Source organism: Carassius auratus, chromosome 30 (genome assembly GCF_003368295.1).
Source record: "Carassius auratus strain Wakin chromosome 30, ASM336829v1, whole genome shotgun sequence".
Lineage (NCBI taxonomy): Eukaryota > Metazoa > Chordata > Actinopteri > Cypriniformes > Cyprinidae > Carassius > Carassius auratus.
The window spans coordinates 22,893,408-22,908,954 of NC_039272.1; the positions used below are offsets into that span (position 1 = coordinate 22,893,408).

Genomic DNA, 15,547 nt, shown 5'->3' on the forward strand with positions numbered 1-15,547 from the left:
ATGAACGAGGCTCTGGACTCTGAGCATAAGTTATTTTATATCTATAAAAAAAACTATAAAATATTTTCTATAAAAACGTTAATGTCCTGGCAGTGACAAATAGCTTGTTTTATATTTAATTTAATTGCATTAATGTTATAAGTTAAGATTTACAATAAATATTTTAACTGCTATATGTAAAAGGAATACTGCTGTAAAAAAAACACCTTATTTGTTTAAAGTGTTTGCAAACCAAATGTGACCCTGGACCACGAAGTGTCTTAAGTGTCAATTGTTTTTAATTTATACATCAATAATAATAAATAAGCTTTCCATTGATGTATGGTTTAATAGGATCGGAAAATATTTGGCCGAGATACAACTATCTCATTCCAGAAAATCTGGAATCTGAGGGTGCAAAAAAAAAACAACAACAACAAAAAAACGAAATACTGAGAAAATCGCCTTTAAAGTTCAAATTAATTCTTAGCATTGCATATTAAAAATAAAACATTACGTTTTGATATACAGTAAAAATTTACTAAATATCTTTATGGAACACAATCTTTACTTTTAATATCCTAATGATGTTTGGCATAAAAGAAAAATGGATAATTGTGACCAATACAATGTATTTTTGGCTAAAAATACACCCCAGCAACTGAAGACTGGTGCACTTTTGTTCATATAGCAGTACTTTTAAATGAAAAAAGTGCATAATGCTCTACTTTTAAATGCATTATTAGTTTTGTGCATCACAATGTGATTAATTGTGATTAATCGCAGACAATCATGCGATTAATCGCAATTTAAATTTTTTTATCTTTGCCCAGCACTAATATATATGCACTCACCTAAAGGCGGGCGTACACGGTGCGTTTTTTGCTGTCGTACGAGTTCGCATGCGATTTTTTTTCAATCGTATGGAAATCGCGTATTCTCGTATGGTCGCGGCTCGTATCATTTGCGATGAATTACGAGCCGAGCAGAGTGGCTTACGAGCACTTCCCAACCTCCCGATCATTTTTAAACATGTCTAAAAAGTTTGTGAGCTATCGGTTTGAATTCGTGCCATTTGTGCTGTTGAACGAGCCGATTTGTTGATTTATCTGAAGTTGACCAATCACGAACTACGAAAACCACAGAAGAAGAAAGACGAAGACGGCAGCTGAAGTCTGTCAGCAACAGCGAGCGCTGTAAGATGTTTCTAGCAACGTATTCCAATGCCTTCTCTCTCTCTCTCCCTCTCTCTCTCACACACGCAAACGTAGTTTACAGGGACTCTCCATAAACGTAACGGTATTCTATACTGTATATCCCCATACACTACCTCTATCCATCACGGAAAATGCATGTTTAAATTTTCTATTAAACACTGTATAGTATTTTTTAAAGCCGTTTGGTTTACGAGGGCACAGTAATTGTCCTCATAAACCATGTTTACATTTTAATACCCATTTCAGATATTTATAAACCATATACAAGAACACACACACAGGGTAACCAAACGTCCCGGTTACCTATTTCTGAAAAATAACCTGTACGTGTAGGAAACAGTCACGGCTCGTATCAATATTTTATATGCAGTTATAAGAGAGGGAGAGCAGTTATATTAGGCTCGTTCCACTTGCACCGCTGCACGCACAGAATGATCACCTGTATGGCATCAAAGTACCGCGAGAGTGATTCGAATGCATTGGATATGTGTGCTGTCATATCGCTCTCGTGGTAATGTCATACAGTGATCCTTCTGTGCGTGCTGCGGTGCTTCAAGTCGAACGCGTCTATCAACTTCGTGCGATTGCTTCTGGAATTCGCAGGTTGTAAAATCGTGTCGTATATCATCTCGTCCGTACGATTTTCAGATAAACTCACTCGTGCCGTGTGCGTGGACATACGATCTTCCGACCATCCGAATTCGCACCGTGTACGCCCGCCCTAAAGGAATTTTACAGTTACTGGGATTTTCACGCACAACCATTTCTAGGGTTTACAAAGAATGGTGTGAAAAACATCCAGTATGCGGCAGTCCTGTGGGTGGAAATATTTTAATCACAGAACCGGCTTTACTGACAAGATGAGCATGACAGTCACATGCGATTTATCGTGTAGCCCTTGTTTGTTGATCAAAAAGTACAAAGTACATGAGGAAAACTGGGATGCCGGATGTATTCAAAGAGCCCCCATTACTGTCTAAAATGTGAGTGGAATGGTGCGTTGTGATTTTATGAAAAATTTAAAATTTACTTTTCAATACCGACCAGATACAAAAGTGATTTTGGCGGAAATGTAAAAAAAAAAATGCTGTTTATTGGGTTTTGGAACCAAACTCTCTCTCTCTCTCTCTCTCTCTCTCTCTCTCTCTCTCTCTCTCTCTCTCTCTCTCTATATATATATATATATATATATATATATATATATATATATAAACTGTAGATAGATAGATAGATAGATAGATAGATAGATAGATAGATAGATAGATAGATAGATAGATAGATAGATAGATAGATAGATAGATAGATAGACATAACATAATATCATGTGTTTCGTAGATGTTATTGTGTCATTGAGCCATTTTCCTACAGCTCTGCTTTTCCTGTCTGTCTCGTAAAAGATTGTGTTTATGTTTATGTGTGCAGCTATAAGGAGGATGGTTGGAATTCTGCAGCTATTTTAAAAGCCTTTCTTAGTTTAGACTGCTTCTCTCGCCATCTATTGTAACATCTATGTGTCTCTTCCTGGCAGCGTCTCATGAAAGGTTATGGATCAGACCTTTTGTTCCAGCAAACTATCTTGACTATTTCAACTGCACTGCCAAAGAAAGAAGTTATTCTCATTCCCATTTACTGACAGGTTATGACACAACACAACCTAAAAACAGCCTCAGGCAGTCATTACTACATCTTATCCCAGTGTTAATGTCTTTTAAAAAATATTATGGTTGCCTTGTTGTGAATAATAGCACATATGTGGCAGATCTTCATTATTCTGACAGTCATTGATCTTTAGCACAAGCATCTTAGTATCCAGAACTCATTGCAAATGCTGTCGTCAAATCACACATTCTAATCAATCACAAAGAAGATAAGGTTTTAAACTAAAACCCCTCAACCTCTATGCATCTTTAATGCAGCTTTCAAGGCTACTAAGAGGCACTTGAAGGTTGTCTAATGTTCACATGGTTAAGGCAACAACTTCTGCATGTGCTGTGGTCCATCATTCAAGTCACTTTCTAAGGAGCTAATCAAGAACCTTTGAAAGAGAGATTTTTATGACGTTCATGATGAATTGAATGGCAGGTTTGATCTTTGACCTTGAGCTTGATTGTCTTAGAGATGAGATGGAAACCTTGAAAAAAAGAATCTGCTCTTCGTGCCATGGCCTCTCATCAAGGTCTCGTAAATGATGGCTTTGAAACGAGCAAATATCCCGGGTCTCATAAAGAGACCCTGCAGATTTTGCCTTTAGTCTGTTTGTGTGTGTGTGTGTGTGTGTGTGTGTGTCCTTTGTTGCTCAAGGTCATAGTGAGTCAAGAGTATTGGGTGGTCTGAAAGTTCATATTCAGAGATGGATGAAAATGAGGCATTTGCAGTTTTACTAGCAGACAAATAAAACCTCTTGAGGTCAAGTTATTTCCATATCAATCAGAGATATGTAGTATTGGCCACACACATTTAGTCACAAACACATGGGTCTTTCTCATAAAAATGTATTCTAGTTAAGTTATACATGACACTACACAATTGTTGAAATGTTGAAAAGTTTTATTTGTGTAGGACACTTGTTAATTGCAGATGATTTAAGTACAAGTATTGAAGCCCAGTTCTCCTCCATTGATGTTCATTCCACCAAAACTTTGACACTTCAGATTGCTCATAAAAGAAAATGTAATCCATATGAATTAAGCGTTTTAACCCAAGTTTTCTGAGGAGACACAATCACTTTATATGATGAACAGATGTCAAACATACTTTGTTGACACAAGAGACAAACCTCTGTGTTCTTGCATGTAAGCAAGCACGGTTGAGCTTACATTTACCATATTTGATGAGCTCTATGTTTGTGTGTGGTGAATAAAATGCTAAATTACATATGTTCATCATAAATTTGATTCATATGAATTACTTTAACAATGTCTTTGTAAACTTAAAGGTGCCATATGCAAAAATTTAGGTAAAAATATCCATAACATGACCTACACGCATCAAAAGAATGAGAAGAAATAAGGGCGATGATGTCATTAAAAAAATGTCAAGTTATAGCGCTGCAGAGATATCAACCTTAATTAGCATTAGCATTACTAGCCCCAGCCCGACAGGTGTCGTAACCCCAGTTTCGACCATGGGAGGCGGTATGCGGGCAACATAACCACCAGCCAACCTGCAATACACGAATAACTCGCACGGCTTGTGGGCGTACCTGAACCTGATGTCAATCATGTGGAAAGTACAGCCCAGTACTTCATTTCAGTTCAGGGAAGAGAGAGAAAGGATGGCTCAAGCCCTTGGCAAGAGACCACCACCCGCTACAGGGAAACAACCGCGCTCGAAATCACAAATCAAATCCGATAAGAAAAGGAGCCGAACCAGAGTAAACATCGCCACTGCTTTTAATCGCTGGAGACAACTGATGGACCTGAAAGAAATGAGGTTCGACTCCGAACTTGCAAGTTAAATGCTGTTAGTATTTTGCTAGAAGTTTGTTTTATATGTTTGTGTATTTGTTTTAAGTTATAACATAGAAATGTATCGAAGGCTGTTCGATAAACGTGCTAATGTTAGCGATGGCTAACCGTAGCTGCGTTTGATAATTAGCTAGCTATAACTTAACATTACCCATTTTCCTCTTTGCTTCGTGTTTTTTCTGTGCATGAAAAAATTTATGTGTGGCGTGAAAGCGTGTGAAAAGAGTCAATTGCGTGTGTCTCACGGTGAATACTTGAGAGTTGGCAGCTCTGGTTACGTTGGTTGGTGCTAGCTTGGTCAACATCAGCTGTCTGATGTTGACCAATGATGTTGACAGAATGCTGTCTGTCAAATTAATTTAATTCAAATAATGTGTATATACAACTCAAAATGTAATATGAACGAAACGTATAGGAACATATTGACTGGTAAAGGTGAAGGGGAGTAGCTTGAAGATGTCATGTTTCAAAATCACTTGACATCACCCAACGTTCCTCTGGAGGCAAAACGTCCTCTTTGCTTCGGCTATGGCTTTAGTGTTGTTGTGAAAGTAGGGGCGGAGCATAGAGACTATACCGTTTCTCGTTTGTTACTCTAGAGTAGACCAATTCACTTTATTGATGCATACTGCCCCCATCTGGTATGGAATGTGGAGTATGACTTAATTTTTTTTTGCCAAACATTACAGATGGCATCTTTAAAGCTGCAGTCAGTAAGTTTTGCCTCTTTGTCGCCATCTCTATTTGAAATGCTGCAATTGCAGTTGTTTGCGCAATTATCTTCATTACGTGGGTCGTGCGCCGGCACAGCACCAGCACGGATGAATCTTGTGTTAGAGTACGTGTGGCTGTCATTCACTGCACCAGTGTGGATACTCTACTTCAGAATCACAGATTCTAGCCTACGTCTTGGAATATGTGACCCAAATAAGAATTTTCACCGGATATTGCCATCTGAATGAGTAAGTAACAAGCCTGCCACTTTTGTTCTGACCATCTGAGGAAAAAACATTACAATAAATTGTGCTATCAATGGGGATTTAATCTAACAATCAGCTAGCTCATATCACTTCAAACCGTATATTATTGCTACACTTTGTTATCAAATTGTTAATATTATCAACATCAATATTGCGTGACTAGTATGTAGTGTACTAGCGTGCAGATTTCAATTTCTGTACAGTCTAATCTCAGATTGCCATACCATTTGAATTTTATATTGAGAATTTTTTTTAACCCAAAAAGCAAATTATTCTGGTTCTCTTTAAAATACAAATCTTGTGTAGTCCCAGGCTATCCCTAATCAGATGCATGTTTAAAACTGGAATATAATTTAATTTCAGTCACATGTGTTTCAGTCTTTTCTGGATTACAATCCACCATCAAAATGATAAATTAAATGTTTCCAGCTGTGGTGAAGAAATGCTATAAACGATCCGCCACCTGCAGGATCCTCACATGCGATAGCCTACTAGTTGTGAAAACTTCTTTTTATTTACAGACGTAATCTAATGATGCAGCAACATGCTCAGATTTTCGTGTAGTCCAGTACTACTCTGGTTATGAACACTGGCTCGTTATGTACTTGCTCAAATATTGATTTTGGATAAATGAACTTTTGGTGGAATGGCTTTAAATGGAAAGAGAGAAATCTTTCAGGTTTCATTGAAAAAATATCTTAATTTGTGTTTCAAGGATGAACATGGGAAATCAATTTGTGATGGTAATTTTTGCCAGAATTTAGTTTTTTGGTTGAGCCAACCTTAAGTGAAGGCTTGATTTCTGCTTGATTTTTTTTTTAAAGTTGTAAATACAACAAAGATTATGGGATTATGTTTTATATATAAAAAAGTACTATTTCAGTCTTTCTACTTCAAAATTTCACATTTAATTCAGTGTGGTACTGGCCATTTCTTTGTGATTATTTGTGAAATGTATTATCAATTTCTGAGTAAAAATTGTTTCAAAGACAGATTGTATTTTCTTTTGTACTACCAAGTAAATTAAAGCACTGCATATTGAAGATTCAACTGAGATCCAATCAGAACAGTTTTGAGGAATATTGGTCTGAAATCCTCACCTGATTGTAGTTGAAGTGAGTGACTTTCACCCACTTCTTTTGTGTCACACACACAGGGCTCCTGAAAAACCCCTGCTCAGTAGCACCGCCGTGTTTGCGGAGCCGGCCGGGCGATGCTGGCAGTTCGTCCAATGGCTGCTCAGGCTTCACGGGTACATACCCGCTACAACAGCGCAGGATATCCACAGGTATAAAACACACATTCACATGTACAAACACATCAGAGCACCTGTGCTTGCCACATAGACACATTCAATCAGTATTTTAATTCAGAGGAAAGCCATCTGGTTTCTGTTGAACTGATTTTGCCCTACAGTTCTGAATCATCCACGCGTAACATCAGCGATTCAATGCTGTAGGGCAAAATCAGTCTTCATTCCAAGTGTAGGATGTCTTCTCCTGTCATTCCCAAACAGAGCTCAAGATACAGTTTCTCTCATGAGAAATAGTTTCTGGTTCAAACGTGTTACAACAAAGCCCATGTAGAGAGCGTCTCCCCTGGCCCCGGCATTAATGGACACGTTTCACTGGTCTTATTCCTGCATGTGATGTTTCAACAAGATGTATTGTCATGCTGTAGGTCTCTTTGTTTTCAGTTGGTTTTCAGCTGTCGTACAGCAAGTTTGTTTTCCCCCAAGTTTGTTGATTCTTCAAAGTCAGTTGTCAGTTTCAGAGATAATATATGAGGCTAATTGGCAACACTTTACAATACAGACACATTAGTTAATGTTAACGTTAACAATGAGTATTATATTTGTTACAGTATTTATTCACCTTTGTTAATATTGGTTAATATAAATCCAACTTTTCATTGCCAGTTCATGTCAGCTCAGGTCCATTAAAGGGTTAGTTCACCCAAAAAAGAAATTCTTGTTCTTAATTACTTACCTTTGTGGTGTTCCAAACCCGTAAGACCTTCATTCATCTTCGGAATACACATTTTCGATGAAATCCGAGAGCTTTCTGACCCTCCATAAACAGCTCGGGTCCTACCACGGTCAAGGCACAGAAACGTATAGGACATTGTTAAAATAGTCTATGTAACATGAGTGGTTCAACCGTAATGCAACCGAAGCTACGAGAATACTTTTTGTGCACAAAGAAAACCAAAATAGTGACTTTATTCAACAAATCTTTTCCTCCGTGTCATCATTCGCGCAATTAATGAGAGTACCATGATGCAGGAGGAGAAGAATTATCGAATAAAGTTGTTATTTTAGTTTTTTCGTTGCACACAAAAAGTAAAAAATTACTTGTGGTAATACTCTTAATTTGTTAATGTGTGTTCCGAAGATGAGCGAAGGTCTTACAGGTTTGGAATGAAGGTGAGTAATTATTGACCGAATTTTCATTTGAACTATCCCTTCAAAGATTCTTAACAGATGCAAGTTTTGAGTTTGCTGATATGGTAGTAAATGTTAAAGTCCTGCAGTCACAGGACCTTAAAACTTATCTTTGATCATCAAAATAACATATTTCAATTATATTCCCAGTGAAAATATTGTTTTTATGCCCCTTAAAATTGCTTGAATATAACTCTACATCAGTGGTTTTATGTATCACTCTGTACATCATCAGACACACAACATTAGTTGATATCATTATGATTATGTTATTAAACTGCTAATTATGTGTTGCTAATGTTACACAAACCATGTTACACACCCCCTCGCCATCTCAGACAGCTACCTCCTAGAAATCAACATCCTTCCTTATGATATAAAAGCCCCAAGCCGTAAGTTGATGGGTTTGGTTTTGTATTTGTGACTGCATTGGAGTTGACTGATAAATATGCATGTTTTATTTTTAAGCATATTCAAAACTGTTAGTTCATTGGTGGTTCACTTATTATAACGAATAGAATTTTACTGTAAAGCGTTTTGGTTAATAACTGGTTAATATGAAGCATATTAAAGAAAGCTTCTCCAGCGCGATCACTCAACGGCATGTTTAGGCAGGATTGTGTATCTCAGGCGCTTAACATGAGGACTTATGTAAATATTGTGCTTCAGAATGCATGAAATGTGTGGGTTGCATCAAAATGACCATCCCAGAATTCACAGCAGCTGTCAGTTCCACAGCTGGCACAAATCTAAACAGGTTCCTGTAACCTCTAGCGAGCAGCCGCATTTGAAGTGTGAGAGAATGCTATAATATGGCTCTTTCTCTCTAGTTTGTGCCCACCATAATTACAGCCTTTTGTTGCAAGTTCAGAGAGAGCGAGCAGAACAAAGACTGGGATGCTGGGAAAAGTAGGCGAAGCTCCAGAAGCAAACATAGCTCAGCTTCTCTCCCAAACCTTTGTGATGTGGTGATGGCCCTAATTCGGAGGCTCATATTACTAGCTTTCTGTAGAAAATAACTTTACTGGAAGGTGCAGGGAGAGCTGGGAACGAAGGCCGATATGTATTTCAGCTCCATACGGTTCACTTAAAACACACTGACTGAGTCAGAAAGCGCTAGTGAAGAGGCTACACAAAGCCAGCCTTGTGCTGTAGTTGCGCTTTGAGGAAAACAGACTGAGTGTGAGAGGGAGAAAGACAAGAGAGTGGAGGGATGGAAAAGATTATCCATTGGAATGTCTGAGCTGACCTCAAATGGAGCGGACGGGCCCGGCAGCCAATAAGATCATGCTGCTTAGTGCTTCGGCTAATTTCTTCCTGATGATCGAGGCAGTTGTCTCCATAAAGCAGACGGAGGTGCTGCAGCGGCCTGAGCTAACATCACATGTGTAATGTGTTGGATGATTCAAGTGACAGATGCTTCTGAGGGAAAACGAAATATTTTGCTGGCATTTGAGATTTACTTTAGCAAAGTTGTAGTCGATGTTGAGCTGAGCGGTGCTCTCACTGACATGAAATTGAAAATAGTTCAACGCAGCGTTGATAATTGATAACTGGATATTTCCTCAGCCATGGGCACTTTTGTGCTTGGGAACGTTTAGGAAATGTCTCTTGTCTCTTGAAAAACTTTTCACACTCACACTAGTTTCTTTCTTTCTTTGAAATTTGTCTACTCAAAATAATAAACATAGATCATGAGACAATTCATTTTTGCCTTTTTCTATTCTAAAAGTCATGGTCATTTCCACCATACTGTTATTTCCAACATTATATCATGTTGTTATACATTCTGTGATGTGGTAGAAGTGGCATTTTTATAACTGTATTTTTTAATAAAATAGCTGGTTTCTTTGTCTTGCTAAGTGCAAATTCCTAACTAATATTTTATGCATGCTAAATACACAAAATTAAATAATTTCACAATTGTTTAATAATTTGACAAAATGACAGCTTTTTGGAAATGATATGCTACCTAAATATTCTTCTGAATCATATTAACCTCAAACGCATCTCAAAATGTATTTATTTTTTAATCTCTTTAACAAGTACACTGACTTTTGGTAAAAATTAGATATTTTTTATTTTTATAAAATAACCAGTCTATATACAGAATGTATATATACTGTATAGTTATTTCATTTTTATTAAGTTTTTTTAGGTTATTTAGTTTTACTTATTTTTAGTATTTTCAAAATAAATGAAAATGAAAATAATGTTGCCTTTGTAATTCAAACAATGCCGTTTTTTTTTTTTTTGGTTTAGTTATTGATAACCTTGAATGAGGCACAGTCACAATTTGCATTAAAATTATATCCTGTTGTATAAAATTATAAATTATATTATGTCTATTTCATTCTAATTGTAGATTGTCATGTTTAAATTATGTAAGAATGTTTTCTATTTAACGTTTGAAGGTGATTGGGAAAAAAAAAGATAACACCATTACATTCATGCAAAAAAAAAAAAAAAAAAAAAAAAATTTAGAAGCAAAAATGTATTATAATAGTATATAAAAATAAGTTTGTTTAAAAAAAAATCATGTCTAGTTAGAAGAAATACAGTACATGAATCTCCTCAAAAGCAGCAGTTTCCATTTAGTGCAAATCTTAATGAATCAGAATTATGGAATTAGATTTGAAATTGAATCTAATTCCATAATTCTGACTTTGTGGATATGGTACACAAATGGTACTGAGAGGCAGTCAAAAGCAAGAGATTGAGAAAATGTACATTATCGGCAATACAAATCACTCATCAGTATCAAAACAATATCATTTTTCATTGTGAATTCTTGCACTTTTTGGTTTAAGAATCTGGAAATAGTTTCTCTTGATCTTTTAACAAGAGCAATGTGACAAAGGCTTTTTTTCAGAAGACTCTTTAGTGACTGAGGTTTATATTGGCCTTTTCACAGGACACCGATGGTCTGTGAGAATGAAATGAAATGCACATGCCTCCCCCCAAAACAGCTTGTTGGGCTTAGATTGGCAGACACACAGTATAAGCTCCAGTTCTCAGGGCATCAGGCCAGACATCCAGTCCCACCGGTGATTGTGCAATAGTGTGTGTGTGTGTGTGTGTGTGTGTGTTTGAATCCTAAAAGTGGGGCAGCTTGCAATCTTACTGCAGGGATACACTGAGAGAGAATGACAGGATATCTACTGTACCGATTTAAAGGAGAGATCTGTAGAGATGATGGTCTATTGTCGGGCATGGAGGGAGAAGCTTATGATCTACAGCACACTTCAAATCATCAGACATACATCTTTTATTTGTTGCTGATGGAAGTCATTTGTTATACTCAAACCTTAGGCTGTATGTTTTTTTTTTTTATTATTATTATTCATTTGTTCTTCTGTTTATTGGTTAATTTGATATAATACAAACATTAAGAGATAATTAAATTTCAGTATTTTAGAGATAAAATGTTATTGGAAATATAGTTTAAAATGTAAATTTTTATTTAAATAATTTTGCACACATTATTGTTATTTTAGTATCAGATATTTAAGATTTAATTAAGTTTTTATATTTTATGTTCTAAATTACATTTTTTTTTCATTGTTTTATAATATGTCTATATATTTTTTATTAGGTTTTAATTTTTAGTTTCTTAAGTTTTACATTTAAATATATATATATTTTCTGAGAGTGTAGTTATTTTCATATTTCAAGTCAACTAAATGAAAATGAGCTATGTTGTCATGGCATCTATCTGAAATAAAATATGTTTTAGGGTTTGCACACACACACACGCACACACGCACACGCACACACACACACACACACACACACACACACACTCACAAACATACTTTAATTTATTGAATTTAGTGCTGGTATGTGATAAATGATAAATGATGGTTTATCACATCCAAATTAAAAGCTTTTGCGTACATAATATATGTGTTTAATATGTATTATGTACATAAATAAATACACATGTATGTATATATTTCAGAAAATTATGTTATGATTATATATGAAATATATTATATATATATAATTACGCATAAATACATGTAAATATTTTCTAAATATATACTGTATGTGTGTCTTTCAATATACACAATAAATATACGTAGTACACACACTTATATTATGTACACAAAAACTTTTATTTTGGATATGATTAATAAATTTAATAAATTTATTTACATTTTTTTTATACATTAACCATGATTGGACATTTATATATATATATATATATATATATATATATATATATATATATATATATATATATATATATGATAGGTTTAGTTTTATCTTATAAAAATCTTCAAACAGTCAAACCAGACCATATTTTAAATCATTCATTCATGAATTAATCATTAAAGCAGTGAGTTCAAAGCATGTCAGGTCTGTTGCCACTGTATGTTCAATGTGTCATGTCGACTAATGCAGTGCTCTGTCACTGGCCCCTAGACTCCTGCGAGCAGTTCTCTCCATACCAGCAGTTCATATCTGTCCATCTCTGTGCAAACACGTGTAGCCGAGTGTGTCCGATAGCACTGGCTCAATCTCACAGGTGGCTTATAGAGAGCGAGCTTTCTCCCTGCACTACATAGACCCTTATCTGATTGTCTCATTCACTCTAGTCTTGTAGTGGAAACTGATAACATTTGAGTTTCAGGGACCAGCTTCCCATGCCCTGAAATCACACAGACATTGGAGCTATGCTGTGCCTGTAACCTGTGCATTAGCGTGGTTCGCATGAAGCCTGTGTTTCTGCAAATAATGTAAAGAAAATGTTTTGTTTAACATGCCAACACCATAAGGACAGCAGATGCTTGGCCTGATATCTGACACAGTCAGCAAGAGCTTTAAACAGGTGCATCACCTTGGGCTCTGCTGCTTATATTAGCTCGACTAAAACAATCTGCTCTGACTTCAAAAATGTGCGGCAGCTTCCTGAATCAACATCCTTGGTGGTACCAGGACAGTAATTTTTTCATCCAGTCATGAACACAGTTTGATCTATGGACATTTCTGATGAAATCCAAGAGCTTTCTGACCCTCCAGAGACAGCAAGGGTACTACCATGTTCAAGGCCCAGAAAGGAAGTAAGGACATTGTTGAAATAGTCCATGTGACATCGATGGTTCAACTGTAATTTTATAAAGCTACTTTTTGTGTGCAAAGAAAATATACTCACATTTCCTTGATAATTTGAAGGGAAAGTTCACCCAAAAATAAAAATCACTTTAAGTCATTGAAAAGAATATATGTGAAGTTTTACTTAAACCAGTAGATATTTTAACGTTTACTAGCATGCACTTTTAAAAAATAACAGTTCATGTACAAAAAAAAATAATGATATGGGATAACTTTTAAGATTTTTTTTTTTCTTTCAGTAAAACTTACATGTTTGCAGGTTTTCTAAGTATCCAAAAAATCTATGTGAAGTTTGAAGTCATTTGTTACAGTGAAAGTGGAAAAAGTGAAAGTTGTGACATTTGCCAGGTATGGTTACCCATACTCGGAATTGGTGCTCTGGATTTAACCCATCCGAGTGCACACACACAGCAGTAAGAAGTGAACACACCATGAACACACACCCGGAGCAGTGGGCAGCTATAGATCCAGCGCCCGAGGAGCAACTGGGGGTTCAGTGCCTTGCTCAAGGGCACTTCAGTCTTATTGAGGGTGGAAGAGGGCACTGTCCATTCACTCCCTCCCACCTACAACTCTTGCCATGACGAGACTCAAACCGGAAACCTTTTGGTAACTAGTCCGGCTCTCTGACCATTAGGCCACAGCTGCCCCCAGGACAAGGTCCCACCCATCTATTTATGAGTCTAACTGAAGTCTACAATGAATTTTTGGACTCCCAGACTCAAGTCACCATCTTTGCCAACAAAAGTTGTAAAATCTTGGGAATCACCGGGGGAATGTTGATGGCTATTATTAGTCATTCACATATGAAATTTCTCAGTGATATTTAATCAGATGAAAGCAGTAAGATTAATATCAAGCATCCAGTTGAACATTTTAAGGCTGACCACTCTGTCATATACGTGATGTACTGCCTCTGTCTGTCAGTTCTAGATAAAAGCTTGTTTAAAAATGAATTCTCTCTGGAACTGAGATTGAAACATTATGGTGGTCGTTTCACATGAAAACCCAGAGGGGGGAAGAGGATCATGAATATTTCAGATATCTCAGTGGCTGCCTGTGGTTTATACCACCAGGCAAAAAATACAAATGCTGATGCATAGTGTTCATCAGATCATTTTTCCTTTTCTTCTCTGAACAGGATGAGGTGTGTTGTAAATCGTGGGTCCTATTTATCTGTTTTTAATTTCAGAGCAAGTCGTCACATTTTTGCCATTCGTCATGAAATAATTTGCCCGAAGAATGAATTCAAAAGATTTTGTGTCTCAACCAGGATTAAACCTGTAGAGGAAATCCTGGATGTTCAGTTTCAAACTATTTATCCTGTCTTTGTTCAAGGTTTTCATTAAAAGTGACAGCTGGAGATGAATCATATAGATTAGTTACAATGCTGTGTGTTATTCACCAAACTGCTTATTTTGCATTATTCACCGCATGAGCAACTGCATATTTCCTTTAGCGCTGATTATCTGGTTATTTTGAAGCGGTCGGATGAATCTTTAGTCTAGACTTGTACAGTATGTTACCAAATTGGCAGTGTAGTTAATTCTCGGTGGGTTGGATAGTCTGGTACTTTGTCTGCAGCTTATGTATATGTGTGCGCGTGTGTGAGTTTATATGTGTGTGGGAGTGAGAAATGGTGTGTAAAGTCGACTGAATGTCCTTCCTGGACCTGATGGCCACACGCACTGTGTTTGAGTAGATCTGTGTAGATCTGTGAAGGAAGACGAAACTGAGAGGAGAAATAAGGTGCTGAGGAAGCGTCAGACTAAACACATTAGGGAGGTTTTGATTTAAACTCTCTGTGCTGATTGAATGTAGGAAGCCACGAAAACCACTCTCTTCCTCTATATTCAAATGACTCTGCAGCACTGCCAAGCACAGGGTGAATTGAGAACAGACTCATCTGGGTTGTTTGACTGATTCACCACGCTTTTAGCTCAAGTGTCTTGTTTTGTACCTGCTTAAACAGATCAGTCCATAATCATCTTTGGAGTTGCCGAGTGTTGACCTCATCAACAATACTGACTCAGTATTTACTCATCATCATGGTTTTTTATTAATAGGTCTCATAACAATCCCATAACCCTTAGTATTACACTGGCAGGTGACGAGCTGATGATAAAACATATAAATACATCCCAAATGGGCTTGCATCTAAGAACGCCCCAAGATGTCATAGAGGCATGGGCTTTTTTGTGGAGATTTGGCAACCACCTAGCAATGCTCCAGAACAAGCATCCAGAACTGCCTAACAGTGCATTAAAAAACACTCAATACGCCTTATCAACAACCTGGAAATAACCAACTACACCCTTCATTGCAGTGGTGAGTACACAAAAA

General features: G+C 36.7%; 1 protein-coding gene across 3 annotated transcripts in view; it reads left to right on the plus strand.

Moving 5' to 3' along the window:
* Positions 1–15,547, plus strand: part of rxrab (retinoid x receptor, alpha b) — a 55,433-nt gene that overhangs the window by 13,980 nt on the left and 25,906 nt on the right. For all 3 annotated transcript variants that reach the window (XR_003276633.1, XR_003276632.1, XM_026212262.1), the window contains exon 2: positions 6,800–6,931. Coding sequence is in view for 1 of the 3 variants with exons in the window: in XM_026212262.1 (XP_026068047.1) it covers positions 6,800–6,931 (132 nt within the window). In the remaining 2 variants the exon portion in view is untranslated. The remainder of the gene's footprint in view (positions 1–6,799; positions 6,932–15,547) is intronic.